At 55.9% G+C, this 14,459-nt stretch overlaps 1 protein-coding gene across 2 annotated transcripts in view; it reads left to right on the top strand.

The window, feature by feature from the left end:
• PARVG (parvin gamma) overlaps window positions 1-14,459 on the top strand; it is a 23,318-nt gene that overhangs the window by 3,551 nt on the left and 5,308 nt on the right. For both annotated transcript variants that reach the window (XM_073882658.1, XM_073882657.1), the window contains exons 3-11: window positions 193-257; window positions 2,029-2,131; window positions 3,099-3,239; window positions 4,160-4,275; window positions 6,116-6,171; window positions 8,520-8,542; window positions 11,613-11,671; window positions 11,869-11,937; window positions 13,955-14,056. In XM_073882658.1, the coding sequence (XP_073738759.1) occupies window positions 193-257; window positions 2,029-2,131; window positions 3,099-3,239; window positions 4,160-4,275; window positions 6,116-6,171; window positions 8,520-8,542; window positions 11,613-11,671; window positions 11,869-11,937; window positions 13,955-14,056 (734 nt within the window). The remainder of the gene's footprint in view (window positions 1-192; window positions 258-2,028; window positions 2,132-3,098; window positions 3,240-4,159; window positions 4,276-6,115; window positions 6,172-8,519; window positions 8,543-11,612; window positions 11,672-11,868; window positions 11,938-13,954; window positions 14,057-14,459) is intronic.

Raw genomic sequence — 14,459 nt, 5'->3', positions numbered from 1 at the left:
GGTGTGTGCGCGTGCGTGTGTGTATCCGTGACTGTGTGTGTGTGTGCCTGCACATGCGTGTGTGTATGTGTGAAGCACAGGGCCAAATATCCCTCGTGTCAAGGTGCCTGCATACAGGTGACCTGCAGGGAGAGAGCTGCCCGGCTCCCTGCAGTGTCCCCACACATGTGTCATGCTCACCTCTGCTTCCAGGGGAAAAGAAGAAATACCTGCCCCCCACTTCCCGGCAGGATCCCAAATTTGAAGAACTGCAAAAGGTATGGCAGCTTTCTGTGGTCTCTCCTGATTTCTCTGGAGGCAGTCTTTTCATCTTCTTGGGGTGGGGACAGCAGGCCACCCCCCCCGACCTCAGGCCAGCGGTGGTGACCCTGCAGGTCCCCGGCAGACCTGTTGAATGACTACATGAAAGAACATTTATTGAGCACCGACTGTGTGCCTTTACATAGATGATCCCAGCAAGCCTCACGACGGTCAAGAGGCATCTGCTGTTTTGCATCCCATGGAGCGAATAGTGAGGCTCGGAGGGGTGACCTGACCAGTGGGGGACACATGGCTGGCCAATGGCTGCCCAGAACTGGAGTTTGACCCAGGCCCCAAACTGTGTGCCCTTTCACCTGTCTGAGGCAATGGAGAGCTGGCAAAATGGGCAGGAACGGGCGTGGGTCACCCAGGTCACCCGGTTTCTCCATGGCTCTGAGTCTGCTGCTGTGGCTGCTGGACCAGCTGAGCACAGGCAGGCTCAGGCCTCCGTTTTCCTCCACCCTACTTCTCCAGTCTCCACATGGCCTTTCTGTTGCCTCCTCCAGGGAGGCCTCCTGGCCTATACCGCCTTCCACCCCAAGACTGTGGCCATTTCCCATCCCTTCCTTTCGGCCTCCCGTTCCCTCGCTCCCTCCATCAGGCACTGGGATGCAGGGTAGAGCCAGCACGGTCCCGCCTGGGAAACCTGATGGGGCACTGAAACGTCTTAGTTTGGGCTCCCCCAAGAGCTGATCCTGAGATAAGGGTTTGGGTGTAGGTAGTGAGTTGGCAGGTAATAGAGGAGACAAGGAAAGCAAGAAGGGAAGGGAGATGGGGAGGGAAGGGGCCCCTGGTGGAAACTGAAGCCTGCTAGGCCCCTCTGGGAGCAGGTGCGGAGGTGGAGGAGCTTGGGGGGTTTCCTCACCAGCTCTGGCGTAGCTGGCGCTGCTCCCTTAAAGGCACAGGGCTCTGCTTCCTGCCCTTCTGGCCTGTTGAGCCCAGGCAGGGTGGGGCGCCCAGGCAGAGTTGCAGAGGGGGTGCCCCACAGCCGGAAGTCTGGGGGATCGGGTGGGACACCCACAGCCCCTGTGCCGGTGTCCTGGGGCTGCCACCACTAAGTACCATGAACCACGTGGCTTAAAACAAGGGGAGCTGATGGTCTCCCAGCCTGGAGGCTGGAAGTCTTAAGTCAAGGTGTGGGCGGGGGGGTTCCTCCTGGAGGTTCTGAGGGGGAACCCATCCCAGGCCTTTCTCCCGCCATCAGAGGTCTCTGACAACCCTTGGTGTCCCTTGGCGTGTAGACGAGCCACACCAATCTCTGCCTCCTTGTCACGGGGCCTCCTCTGTGTTCCCAGTATCATGTCCTTCCTCTCCTGAGCTCTTACCAGAGGGGCCTGCTTCGTGTCCAGATTTCTACCAACAGCCTCTTCGAGGCAATTTAGGCTTTTCCTATCAAGGGCCTTCAGAGCTCTTACCAATTATCCAGTCCCACAGCCACCTCCCCACTTTACAGGTACCAATTACAGTAGCTTCCTGGCACCGACACCTCGCACAGGACAAAAGACAGTCCCACCACGCCCTGGTCCCTGGGAGCCCAGGGTGGGCCCCTAACTCAGCCTGGGAGAGCAGAGAGGGCTTCCCAGAGGAGGTGACATTTGACCTGGCCTTGAAGGATGGGTAGGAGTTGGCAGGTGGGAGGAGGGCATTCCAGGTTGAGGTCAGAACTGAGCCAGGTGGGGGACCAGGTGAGGAGTGGTCCCGGGTCAGCTGTCCTCTTGGGGTCTGCAGGTGCTAATGGAGTGGATCAATGCCAAGCTCCTCCCTGAGCACATTGTGGTCCGCAGCCTGGAGGAGGACATATTTGATGGGCTCATCCTGCACCACCTTTTCCGTAAGTGGCAGCTCCCAGGGCTGCGCGGGTCTGGGCCCCAGCCCCCCAGACCGGCCCCACCAGGCCCCCAAGGGTGGGCTCCTCACTCAGCTTCACCCTCCTGCCCCCTGCTGAGTGTCATGTATGGAGCACCTGCTGTTTATAGGCTGCTGTGGATAACAAAAGAACACAGGCCCCTGGCCTCGGGCTGCCCCCCCCCGCTGCTGGAGAAGACAGGCCAGCAGTGAGAGGACCAGGGCGGGTAGAGGTGGGCTGGGCTCCTGCCCGGGGGGGGGCCCTGTCTCAATCTGGAAACACCTAGTGCTCCCCAGGTTGCCTCCACTCTCAGGGCTGCCTCCTGGCCCCAGACAGGACCCCCACCCTGCCCCCAGGTACCCTACCCCCTTGCTGTTGAGATGTCAGGTTTGGTCTACACACCTGCCTTCTGCACAAAACTGTGAGGTCCCGGAGGGCTGGGGTGGGCCCGATTCTGGTCCTCAGCCGGCCTGGGAGCCCTTTGTAGTTGGCTACCGAGTGATCCTACCAGCCCCTTCCCCAGCACCTGCCATGGAGCGGGTGCGGTTAATCCTCAGAAAAACTCTATCCTGTTAGTGTCCCCATTTTACGGATGAGGAGACCGAGAGGCCTAGTCACTTGTCCAAGGTCTCAGAGTGAAGAAGGCGGCGGAGTCAGGATCTGAGCCTAGGGGTCTAGGCCACACTGCCTTGCAGAACGGAGGTGCACAGAGCTGTGCAGAGGGCTGAGGGAGCAGGCACAGGGTGGTCACGGCGAGGGGCCAGTGGAGGGCAGCTCAGAGGGTGTGGGCTTGCTCAGGTCACACAGCTTATGGAATGGGGGGGGGTCCCCCAGTGCCCTCCCCCTCCCCCCCACACTGTCCTCCCCCCTCCTTCCCCCTCCTCCCTCTTCCGTTTCCCCCCACCTCTCCCCCAACTCCTTCCCTGGCTCTCCCACTCTCTCCTGCCCTCAGAGATGCTGACCGGGCTCAAGCTGGAAGTGGAGGAGATGGCCCTCACGGCCCCGAGCCAGAGGCGCAAGCTCGAGGTGGTTCTGGAGGCCATCAACGGCAGTCTGCAGGTGGAGGAGCGGCAGCTCCAGTGGAGCGTGGGAAGTAAGTGGGGCCTCGGCTGGGGCAGGGTCCAGAGGAGGGTGGGGGGCGCCTGGGTCCCTTTGCACCCATGACCTCTGCTCACCCAGCAGCTGTGCTCACCTGCCTTTGGTATGGGGACACCCCGGGGACTTGGAAGAAGCCCGGCCTCCTGGGCAAAGTCGTGCACCTGTGGGGACTGCCGCGGTGTGGGCGGCATAAACTTGGTCAACCATGCAGCCCCTGTTTGGATCCCAAGCACCGTGAGCCCCCGCTTACCTTGTCAGATGGGTGCTGCCGGTCCTCTTCCATTAATTGGTTTAAGTTACACCTGCAGAGCTGGCTTGTGGGGAACAAGCGTGAGCACAGCACCCAGACCCGACCCCAGCCCATTAGTGGCTCAGTGTGACCTTCCCGCCTTTCGGAGCCCCACATTCCTCCCATTTTCCAGATGAGAACACTGAGGCAGAAGGGGGTTCGGTACCTTCTCCAGGGCTGGGGGTGATGAGGGAGCTGTTTTCAAGCCCAGTTTTGGTTGGGTCTCATGCCACTGCCTTCACCACTTGGTTTAAAGACTCACTTTCAATGACCAATGGGTATAATGTTGGCCCTGAATTAAGTCACACTCATCTGAATCCAGTAGTTTCTCTGGCTGGGACCCCACTGTAGGGCATCGGGTTACGCACAACTGTCAGCAGGGACTGCCTCTGTGACCGAAGCCCCGCCCACACGGTGCCTTGTGCTGCATTCGCAGAGCGGGGTGACAAGAGCAAAGGGTGACTGTTTTGGGTTCAGAACGAGTGTCTCCAGAACTCTGCCTTCCAGAAGTCTGGACGCAGAGCTCCTTGGTCTTCAGAGGGTGGTTGTGACCACAAAGAGACCTCCATGTGGCCCCAGGCTTGGGCAGCCCCTCAGCTCTGACCTGTGCCGCCCCCCCCCCCCAGCCATCTTCAGCAAGGACCTGCTGGCCACCTTGCATCTGCTCGTGGCCCTGGCCAAGCACTTCCAGCCCGACCTGCCCCTGCCGACCAACGTCCAGGTGGAGGTGATCACCATGGAGGTACGAGTCTGGGCCTCAGGGGACCCCTGTGTATAGGCTGAGCATTTTGGGTCCATATCACCATACCCTGGATTGGGGGTGCTGCATGGGAGGGGGCTGACCCTCCCTTGAGATAGATCACATCCCTCCAGGACAGCCATGGGGGCTGGGCTGGAGCTGTGGGTGGAAGATGTCGAGAGTCCAGGGGGGCCAGAAGTAGGTCTGCGGTCTGGCCAGTCCCACCTGCCTCAGTGGATAGCATCTGCTGGTGGGGGCGGTGTTAGGAAGGTCCTGGCTGCTGGCAACCATGTCACATGGGCCATAAGTGGTCATGTGTTCATGGCCTTTTGGGAGCCTTCACAGCCTTGGCCCACGGTGCTGCAGCGTTGTCCCTTGGTCACTATGGACGGCTGTGACTATGCAAGGGAGCCTCCTCACTCTCCACCTGCACCTGCACCTCCACCTTGCTCTAGCACACTCACAACCGGTGCTGAAGCTCATGTCCCTGGAACCCACGGCTTCTCCCTCAGGCAGAATTTGAGCGCCACAAATGGGCCCCCACCTACTCCTGCTCTCCATTACCCCTTCCCCCAACCTCCGAGTACCTGGTGAGCACTGGGACTTCCTGTCTTCGAGCTTACCGTTCACTCAGGTGGAATCATTCTTACTTTTTTCAAAACCATTGATTGAAATTCTCTACTAAATAGTGTTATGACTTTGTTTATCATTCTTATGTAAATCAGAGGTGACTTTATTTCTTCACTCCTTCACTTATTCATTCACTCATTCATCCATCCATCCACCCACCTGTCCACCCGCCCCTCTGTCCACATCTATCCATCCATCCACCCACCCACCCATCCACCATCCATCCATCCATCTATCCATCCACCATCTATCCATCCACCATCCATCCATCCATCTATCCATCCACCATCTATCCATCCACCATCCATCCATCCACCATCCATCCATCCATCCATCCTCCATCCATCCATCCACTCATCCATCCATCCTCCACCCATCCATCCATCCATCCATCCTCCATCCATCCATCCACTCATCCATCCATCATCCATCCATCCATCCACTCATCCATCCATCCATCCATCCATCCATCCACTCATCCATCCATCCATCCATCCATCCATCCATCCTCCATCCATCCATCCACTCATCCATCCATCCATCCATCCATCCATCCATCCATCCATCCTCCATCCATCCATCCACTCATCCATCCATCTTCCATCCATCCATCCACTCATCCATCTACTCATCCATCCTCCATCCATCCAACCACTCATCCATCCATCCACTCATTCATCCATCCATCCATCCACTCATCCATCCATCTTCCATCCATCCATCCACTCATCCATCTACTCATCCATCCTCCATCCATCCAACCACTCATCCATTTACCCATCCATCTACCATCCATTCATCCATCCATCTCCACTCATCCATTGATCGATCGATCGATCGATCGATCCATCCATCCATCCATCCATCCATCTGTCCATCCACCCATCCATCTGGTCATCATTCATTCATTATTCAGATCAACTCATGTTCTTTGACTCCCTATGAGCCAGGCACTGGATGAGACTCTGGGGATACCTGGGGAACAAGACAGACATTGTTCTCATCCGCATGGGGCTCAAGGCTCATGAAAAAGAAAGACATTGAGCCAGGCCACAGTGATGAGAGCTGTCCAGGAACCACCTCTGAGGAGAGGATGAGGTAGAGTGAGCTGGGCTCCTTGGTGCTGCTCTGGCAACTACAGTCTGTTAACGGCTGGCATGGGTCCCTGAGTTTTCTGGAATTACTCAATTTCTGCCCCTTTTTTCTTTCTTAGAGCACCAAAAGTGGTCTGAAGTCAGAGAAGTCAGTGGAACAGCTCACTCAGTGCAGGTGAGGGAAGAACCAGAACCGCAGAGAGGCCAGGTTATGTTTTTTCGAGAACAGGCAGTGGGGCCTGAGGCCGGGTCCAATCTACCTGCCCTTTGAGGGAGGGGCCCTCACACCTCCCTAGCTTCCTCCCAGCCCCCAGAGGGCCTTGCCGACCCCTCAGGCCTGCTGGGAGCCCTTCCATCTTGCTGGGCCTCACAGGGCATGGCCCTTTATGGGCTGTTAGGCATGCCCACCCCTGCCAGCTCATTTTGTCCTCTGCATAACCCAACAAAACAGGCAGAATTGGGGTTAGAAAAGGGGCTGTGGCTCCCAGTCCTGAGGTCACACCACAGCCATTGTGGGCCAGGAGGAATCCAGAACTGGGGTCAGAGGACCCCGATGCCGTGTTGGTTCCCCTTTGCCTGGTGCCCAAGCGCTGGATATGGGTGAGGGAATCATCCATGGCAGGAAGATGCTGCAGTTGAGCACAAATGTTATAACAGGGTGAAAGAACCCTGCTGGCCTCCCATTGCCCAGAGACAAGCACACCAAACACTCCCTCATACCACCAACATTTATTGAGCACCTACTGTATGTGGGGCAGGAAGCTCTGTCCTTGGGTGTCCATGTCAGCCAGCTGTTTACCTGTTTACCTTCCGTCTGTCTGGGCAAGCAGGATGCTCAGCCAATGAGCTCTTCCCTCTGCCCTCCTGGAGGGAAAGGCTCTCCCAGGCAGTGCTGGCCAGGTCTTTCTGGGTTGGTCTGAGAGTGGGCCTCTTGCAGGAGGTTGTAGGTTCTCCTTTCTCATCTAACATTTGCTAAGGGCCCACTGTGTGCGGGGTGAGCTGTGTAGCTCCTGTGACCCGTTTGACCCTCACAGAGCCCAGCTCGAGGAGTCAGTTCACTCCAGCTCATAGGGTTGGCACTCAGCCCTACCTGGGATTAGTTCCTCCTCGGTGGTATATGAGCTGTGTGACCTTGGACAAGTCACCTCCCACCATGTTGAGCCTCCGCTCCTCTGAAAAATGGACACCATTCCTACCTCGTGGGCTGCTGTGAAGGTTATAAGTAATGTGTGCTTGGGGGCCTTCCCCCACCTGGACTCCCTCCAACCCTGGGGTCCCTCCAGTCTATGGCTCCTGTGGGGAGTGGAAAGTTGATGACCAGTGTCCGCTGTGACCCAAGCATGTGTGCTGAGCAGGGCAAAGATTAGGAGGAGGCTGACTTTTGCTGGTCCCTCATGCCAGGGGGTCCAGTTCACACGCAGGCCCGTTTAACCTTCCCCAGGGCACCCCGGGAAGAAGCCTTGCTCCCCTCTGACTCAGTGAGGCTGAGTGACCTCGCAGTCACTCAGCTCCTCGGTGACCCTGACCTGGCTCCTCCTCTGAGCCAAAGCTTCAGGGTCTGGAAATGAGTCTGGGGAACTTGAGTGGGAAGGTGTCATCTGTTCATGATGCCACATTTCTGCCCCGCTTGGGGTCCTACAATCATCCTTCTTCACCCCTTTATGAACTTGGAACTCTGTGATGGCTCCCCTCGGCTCCCAGCCGGTGTCTTGGGCAGCACGGGGGTGTCTTTCCCTCTGGCACCCTGGTTCATGCTGATGAGCTCCGGGTCTCTGCTTTAGGCTGCCCACTCTGTCCTGCACAGCCAGTCCCCTGCTGAGGGCCATGGTCATGGCGGGGGGTGGGGGGGGGCCACCTGGCTCCCCTGGGACCGCCTGGCCTGCCTTGGGCCCAGACCCTTGCTTCTCAGGGGCGGGGCTGGCATGGAAAATTTAACACAAAGTCAAAGGAAAATGATTCAAAACAAGAAACACAGAGTGAAAGAAGCCAGACCCAGAAGAGTGTGTGCTGTGTGATTTCACCGACACGGACTCCCGGAACAGGCAAAACGCATGCACAGTGGGAGGGATCAGAGCAGTGGTAATCCTGGTTGGGGGGTCATGGGGGCGGCGGAGGGGAGAGCACGTGGGGGTGCTAAGAAGGGTCTCTATCTCTTTGGAGTGCTGATCCCACAGGGGATATGTAAAAATGCACCCGTGATAAACATACAATTTGTGTGTCTCATCGCACGTATAACGCCTCCCGCCCCAACAAAAATGACAACCACAGAAATGACAAAACCCAGACATAACTCAGTGCGGAAATCTCCAGGGAAGGGTACGGTCCTCTTTCTGGCTGTTTGCTCTGCACAAGGACCCTCCCTGCCTGCTTACGAAGCCGCAGGGGAAGAATGAGCCCGCCAGCTTCGTTGTCAACTCTGCCCGTGCCAAGTCTTGTCATATGAAGAAACTAGATGTCTGAGGATGGTATATATATATTTTTTAACCATTTCTTTGCCTTTTTCCCCCTACAATTTCCCTTTAGCACAGACAAGGACCAACCTGCGAGTGAGTACTACTGCATCTTAAGGAGATCTGTGCCTCTCGGGCGTGTGTCGACACAGATGTGATGACGAGGGGTGACTTGCTGGGTGTTCTCACCCCCTTTGTGCCCTGCTATGTGTACCTCGAGCCTTCTTCTGGTCCATTTGTCCCTCCTCCTGTCAGTCCGTCCATGGATCTGGCTGTTTCCTCTCCTGGTATTGCTCGTGTGGGGGAGAGATTTATAATCCCCACTGGTGGTGACTGTGGGGCTGTTACACACACGTGTGGACTCTGGAGCCAGATGGGCTGGGTTCGAACACTAGTGCTTCCTCTTGGCAGCTGTGCGGACCTGGGCAAGTGCCTTAGCCTGTCTGTGCCTCAGCTTTCTCATCTGTAAAGTGGGATTAATGACTGCACCCACCTCTTGGGCTGGTGATGAGGGTTGAAAGAATTTGCAAATGCGCTTAGCACAGCGTGGGTACCTCATCGTGGCTGGTCTGGGACGTGGCCGCTGCTCTCGTGACAGACCTCTTCACCCATTGACTGGTCCAGCCATTCCTTCCTTCCTTCCTTCCTTCCTTCCTTTTTTATAATTGTTTATTTTAGTTTTCTTTCTTCTGTTTTTTTTTTGGTATTGATGTGAACTCGTGGACTTTTTTTTTTTTTTAGAGAGAGAGGGGGGAGGTGGGGGGAGAGGGAGAGAGAATCTTTTTTTTTTTAAGATTTTATTTATTTATTTTGACAGAGAGAGACACAGCGAGAGAGGGAACACAAGCAGGGGGAGTGGGAGAGGGAGAAGCAGGCTTCCCGCCGAGCAGGGAGCCCGATGCGGGGCTCGATCCCAGGACCCTGGGATCATGACCCGAGCCGAAGGCAGACGCTTAACGACTGAGCCACCCAGGCGCCCCAGGAGAGAGAATCTTAAGCAGGCTCCCCACTCAGTGCAGAATCCAGTGTGGGGCTTGATCACATAACCCTGAGATCATGGCCTGAGCCAAAATCAAGAATCAGATGCTTAACCAACTGAGCCACCCAGGCACCCCCAGAACGTGTAAATTTTTATTTGTTCCATATGTTTTAATCAGTGCAGTGTTTTTCTTTTTTATGCTGACATTATACCATCTATAGCCGATGAGGATTTTATTTATTTGTCAGAGAGAGCATGAGAGCACGCACAAGCAGGGGGAGCAGCAGAGGGAGCGGGAGAAACAGAATCCCCTCTGAGCAGGGAGCCCGATGCGGGGCTCGATCCCAGGACCCTGAGATCATGACCTGAGCCGAAGGCAGACGCTTAACGACTGAGCCACCCAGCGTCCCTCATTCATTCATTCTGCAGCCGGTTGGCCTGATTGGCTGTTCATCCATCCATCCAACCACCCACCTTCTATCCATCTCTCCATCCAACCACCCACCTTCTATCCGTCTCTCCATCCATCCGCCCACCCACCTTCTATCCATCTCTCCATCCATCCAACCACCCACCTTCTATCCATCTCTCCATCCAACCACCCACCTTCTATCCATCTCTCCATCCAACCACCCACCTTCTATCCATCTCTCCATCCGTCCAACCACCCACCTTCTATCCATCTCTCCATCCATCCGCCCACCCACCTTCTATGCGTCTCTCCATCCATCCGCCCACCCACCTTCTATCCATCTCTCCATCCATCTGCCCATCCACCAGTGCATCCATCATCCAACCATCCCAACATGGTTTTCCTCCCTAAGCCCTCCCCACTTAAGACACATTGCTGTGTGGGACGGGGGTTCCATGAGGGGCACCCCACCTGGAGGGCTGGAAATAATGGCCTATGAGGGGCTTCTGAGAACAGGGTGAGGGAGGATGTGTGGGGGAGGGAAGGAGAGGGGAGGTGCAGGGAGGCTGGTGTGTGTGTGTGTGTCTGTGTGCGTGTGTAGGGCAGCATGAGGACAGGGGTTGTTGCTCAGGGAACAGAGCTTGCTGGGGGGGGCAGCATGAGGGTGGGTCACACGGTGAGGGGCAGGGACAGGGAGCAGGACCTCCTCACAATGCTTTTCTAGCACATTCACGCTGTTCTGGCTCCTGTCAACTGAGCACACGTTTGCCTTTCATTTCCTGGCTCCTTTAGGGACACAATTCCCCTGAGCACGGGCCAAGGGGTCTGGAAGGAACCACTGGTGTTTCCACTATGTTTATGGGTGCCTTTGGAAGGGCATGATGCTATCTGGTGCTACCTCTCCCTTTCACTAAAGAGGGAACCGAGGCCCAGAGAGGTGAAGTGACTTGCTCAGGGTTGCACAGCTGCTGAGTGGCAGAGTCGGAAGGTAATTTCCACTAGCTAGCTGGCGCATTTGGTGCCTGAGGACTGGTCTCCCCCAGGGAGATGCGTGGGCTGCAAATATTAGGAGACAGCTTGTGGGAAAAGGGCATTCATCCGAGGACTCTGGTGTCTGAGGCGGGCCCAGGGCCTGAGCTGCTGAGCTGCCAAGATGCCTCTTTTGTTCCCGAGTCTCACAGGCATGACTCAGCTGCTGAGGGTGCTGGCCTTTTGCATGGTGCAGGGCTCGATGTCCTCATTCTGCCAATCCAGAAATGCTGGGGAGGAGAGCGATGGGCTGAGTGTCCGTGTGGGGCTGGCCCCTGCTCAGCCACCTATGTCTGCTCTGGAACCCGTGGGCAGGGCAGGGGACTGGGAGGAGGTAGGGCAGCTTCCGGAGGACGGGATGGTGGCGGAGCAGACACCTTAGGCATCCACTACAGAAAGGAGGACCATTAGTGAAGCCCTACTGTGTGCCCAGCCACCAAGCCAAGTGTGTTATGTGGCCCCAAATTTCGTCTCTGCAATGACCCCATCTAGTAGGTATTATCAGCCATACTTTGCAGATGAGGACACCAAGGCACAGAGAGGGGAGGCAGTTCTTCCTGGGCCACACAGCCAGCGGAGCAGTGACCCAGACAGGCCCAGGCCCGTTTTTTAAATTCAAGAACCCGGAGGTAGAACGACAGCTCCCTCTGGACTGGGGACCCTGAGAAACTTGTATGGAAATACAGTCCCTGTTTGGCCCAAAGATAACGGCATGGTAATGAGGTGTGTATTGGATCTGTCTGCAGAGGACGTCTTTGATGAATTATTTAGGCTGGCTCCGGAGAAAGTGAACACGGTGAAAGAGGTAAGAGAGATCAAAGCTCGCAGTCGCCCTCCTGCTTGTCCACCCTGAGTCCCGGGGGATGAAGGGGAAGGAACAAGGCCCTCACTCCTCACCTGCTGTGCTTCGGACACCGCGCAAGGGGCTTTCTGTCCCCTCCCGAGCAGGAAGTTGGCAAACCGGAGCCCTGAGCCTTAAGGTCCTTGTCCTTCCTCGGGTAGGCCATCGTGAACTTTGTCAACCAGAACCTGGACCGCCTGGGCCTGTCTGTGCAGAACCTGGATACCCAGGTAGGGACTCAGGCGTGGGGCCCCCGGGCAGGGAAGGGCCATGGGGTGCAAGTTGGGGAAGAGGGTCCTGCGGGGCCCTGAGAGCCGGGGCCTACCGCCGTGTGGCCCAGGATGTGTTGCCTCTCAGAGCTCTGGGCTCCTCCTCTCTAGTGGTGGGGGGTTATTGCTGGGAGGTAGCCTCACCAACCAGGGACACTGCAGGGATCTTGCGAGGCAGGGACTGTGGGTTCCCCCATGCAGTTGGAGCCCCCCTCGTGTGACTGCATTTGCTCACGGTGTCACGTGCCCGGCGCTGCCTTAGAGCTTCTCTGGGCCCAGCCCGCCGCAGCTGACTTCACCGAGTGCTGCCGTGGGGCAGGAGCAGAATCTTACCCAGTCAGCCGTGTGCAGGGGGCCACAGCCTTCCACGAGGATACTGTGCACCCGTAATGTCCCCTCAGCACAGAGGGGAACGGAGAAGCTGAGAGGCTAATCGTCAGCCCAGGGCCTTCGGGGGGGCGATGGAGCCTGCTGGCCACTGGCCTCAACCACCTGCCACCCTGTTTCCGCCCATGCAGCGTGGTGGCCGTGGGGGAGTGAGGTGGAAGGCAGGTCTGGCCCCCGGTGGGCCAAATGGCTTATGGCGATCTTAGCCAGAGCTGCTGACTTCCAACACGCCTGGCATTAGCCAGCGAGGGACAGGGTGCCAGGTATCTAAAGGCAATAAAGCCCTCACTATGTGCCAGGCCCTGAGCAAAGTGCTTTACATCCAGTAACTCCTGAATCCTCCCGGCAGTCCCTGCGGGGGGAGCAGATACTACCCCATTTTATAGATGAGGACACTAAGACACAGAGGTGTCGATGAACTCATGCAAGGTCACCCAGCGATAGAGCAGAGGACCTGGGATTTGAATCCAGGGTGCTGAGGCCACAGTTTATGCACCTCACCACGTCCCATGGTGACCACAGGAGAAGCCCGTGTGTGATGTGGTGTGGTGACGTGGTGGGCTAGCGATACCAGGCTCTGGACCGATGGGTACCAGATGGACACGTGTGGCCTGGGCTTCAAGGACACCTCCTTCACATGGTCTGTGTGGCCTTGGGTTGGACTTCTCTGAACATCAGCCTCCTCTTCTTTTAATATGAGTTTAAGGAGACCAGCCTCATAGAATTGGGAGCAATAAATAAGATGAGGAGCCTCTGGTGTTTACCGTAGGACCTGGTACACTGTGGACATGCCATAAATGCTGAATTTGGGGTTTTATTATATCTTATGTGGGGATATAAGGATGATCCTGTAGGTTTCCATTTTACCTGCTTCTCATTTTTATCTCTCCCTTGGTGAAGGAATGGCGTTCGGAAAATAATGATATGTGGGAGGACTGTATGTAGAGACCGTCGGATAAAGGGAGAAGTTGAAGTCCCTGGTATTTTGGGGGTATTACCAGAGAATATCAGCAGAAAAGATTTCAGACCGAACTAATAACATCGGAAGAGACCTAATGTGAGGAAATTCTATTAAGGACTTCGAGTGGTGGTTTTCCCTCCGATAGCTAATCTTGTGTTTTGTATCTTTGAAGAGATTGAGTAAGATTATGCTAGGATATGATATGCTGGTGGTGGGCTGACGGCTTTATCTCTGAACACACAGCCCAAACAGGCAGAAATATTAACGTGGCAGCCAGCAAAATGAGCCCCGTGTGCTATTCTCTGCCTCTTCCGGAGGAATAATTTTACACGCAACTCTGTTTTCTCCTGTGCTCCTGTAGCTCGTGGATCAGTATGTGGTTTAAAAAGCGATATTCAGCTATCTCACAAGATAATGTGGAGCGTGTGGTCTGTGCCAGGTGGCCAGTGAGTGCTTGCTACTTGCTGTCGCCGATGTTTACAACACACTGCAAAGGTCGGGGATGTTGTCTTTAAGTCTCAGAAAGACAGTTGAGACTCAGAGAGGTGTGTGCCTCCTGCAGCGCCACACAGTCCGCGGGAGGCAGAGCGGGAGCCCTGGGCCGTCTGCCTCCAACACTCTCCTCTGCAGTTTGCAGATGGGGTCTTCTTACTCTTGCTGATTGGACAACTGGAAGGCTTCTTCCTGCACTTGAAGGAATTCCACCTCACTCCCACCTCTCCTGCGGAAATGGTAAGTTTTCCAGAGGTTTCCTTGATGTAGACCTTATGGAGTTGGCAATACCTGTCTCCTTATTCACTTCCAGGTGAAGTGAAGGGTGGAGGGGAAGTTTGTTTGGTTGTCCATATATCTACCCATCCAACCACCCATCTACCCAATTCATCCACCCATTCGCCTTCCTGCCCATCCATTTATCTGTCTGTTTATCTACTCATCCATCCATCCATCCATCCATCCATCCACCCTCACACATATCCATTGACTTGCCTATTTGCCCATCCACCCAATTCATCCACCCATTTACCTACCTGCCCATCCATTCATCTATTTATCTACTCATCTACCCACCAACCCACCCACCCACCCACCCATCCATCCACCCACCCATCCATCCACCTTCACACCTCTCCATTGA

The sequence above is a fragment of the Callorhinus ursinus genome, unplaced genomic scaffold (genome assembly GCF_003265705.2).
Source record: "Callorhinus ursinus isolate GAN/ISIS: 27379988/994484 unplaced genomic scaffold, GSC_fseal_2.0 scaffold48, whole genome shotgun sequence".
Taxonomy (NCBI): domain Eukaryota; kingdom Metazoa; phylum Chordata; class Mammalia; order Carnivora; family Otariidae; genus Callorhinus; species Callorhinus ursinus.
This window is presented reverse-complemented; position numbering and strand designations above follow the sequence as displayed.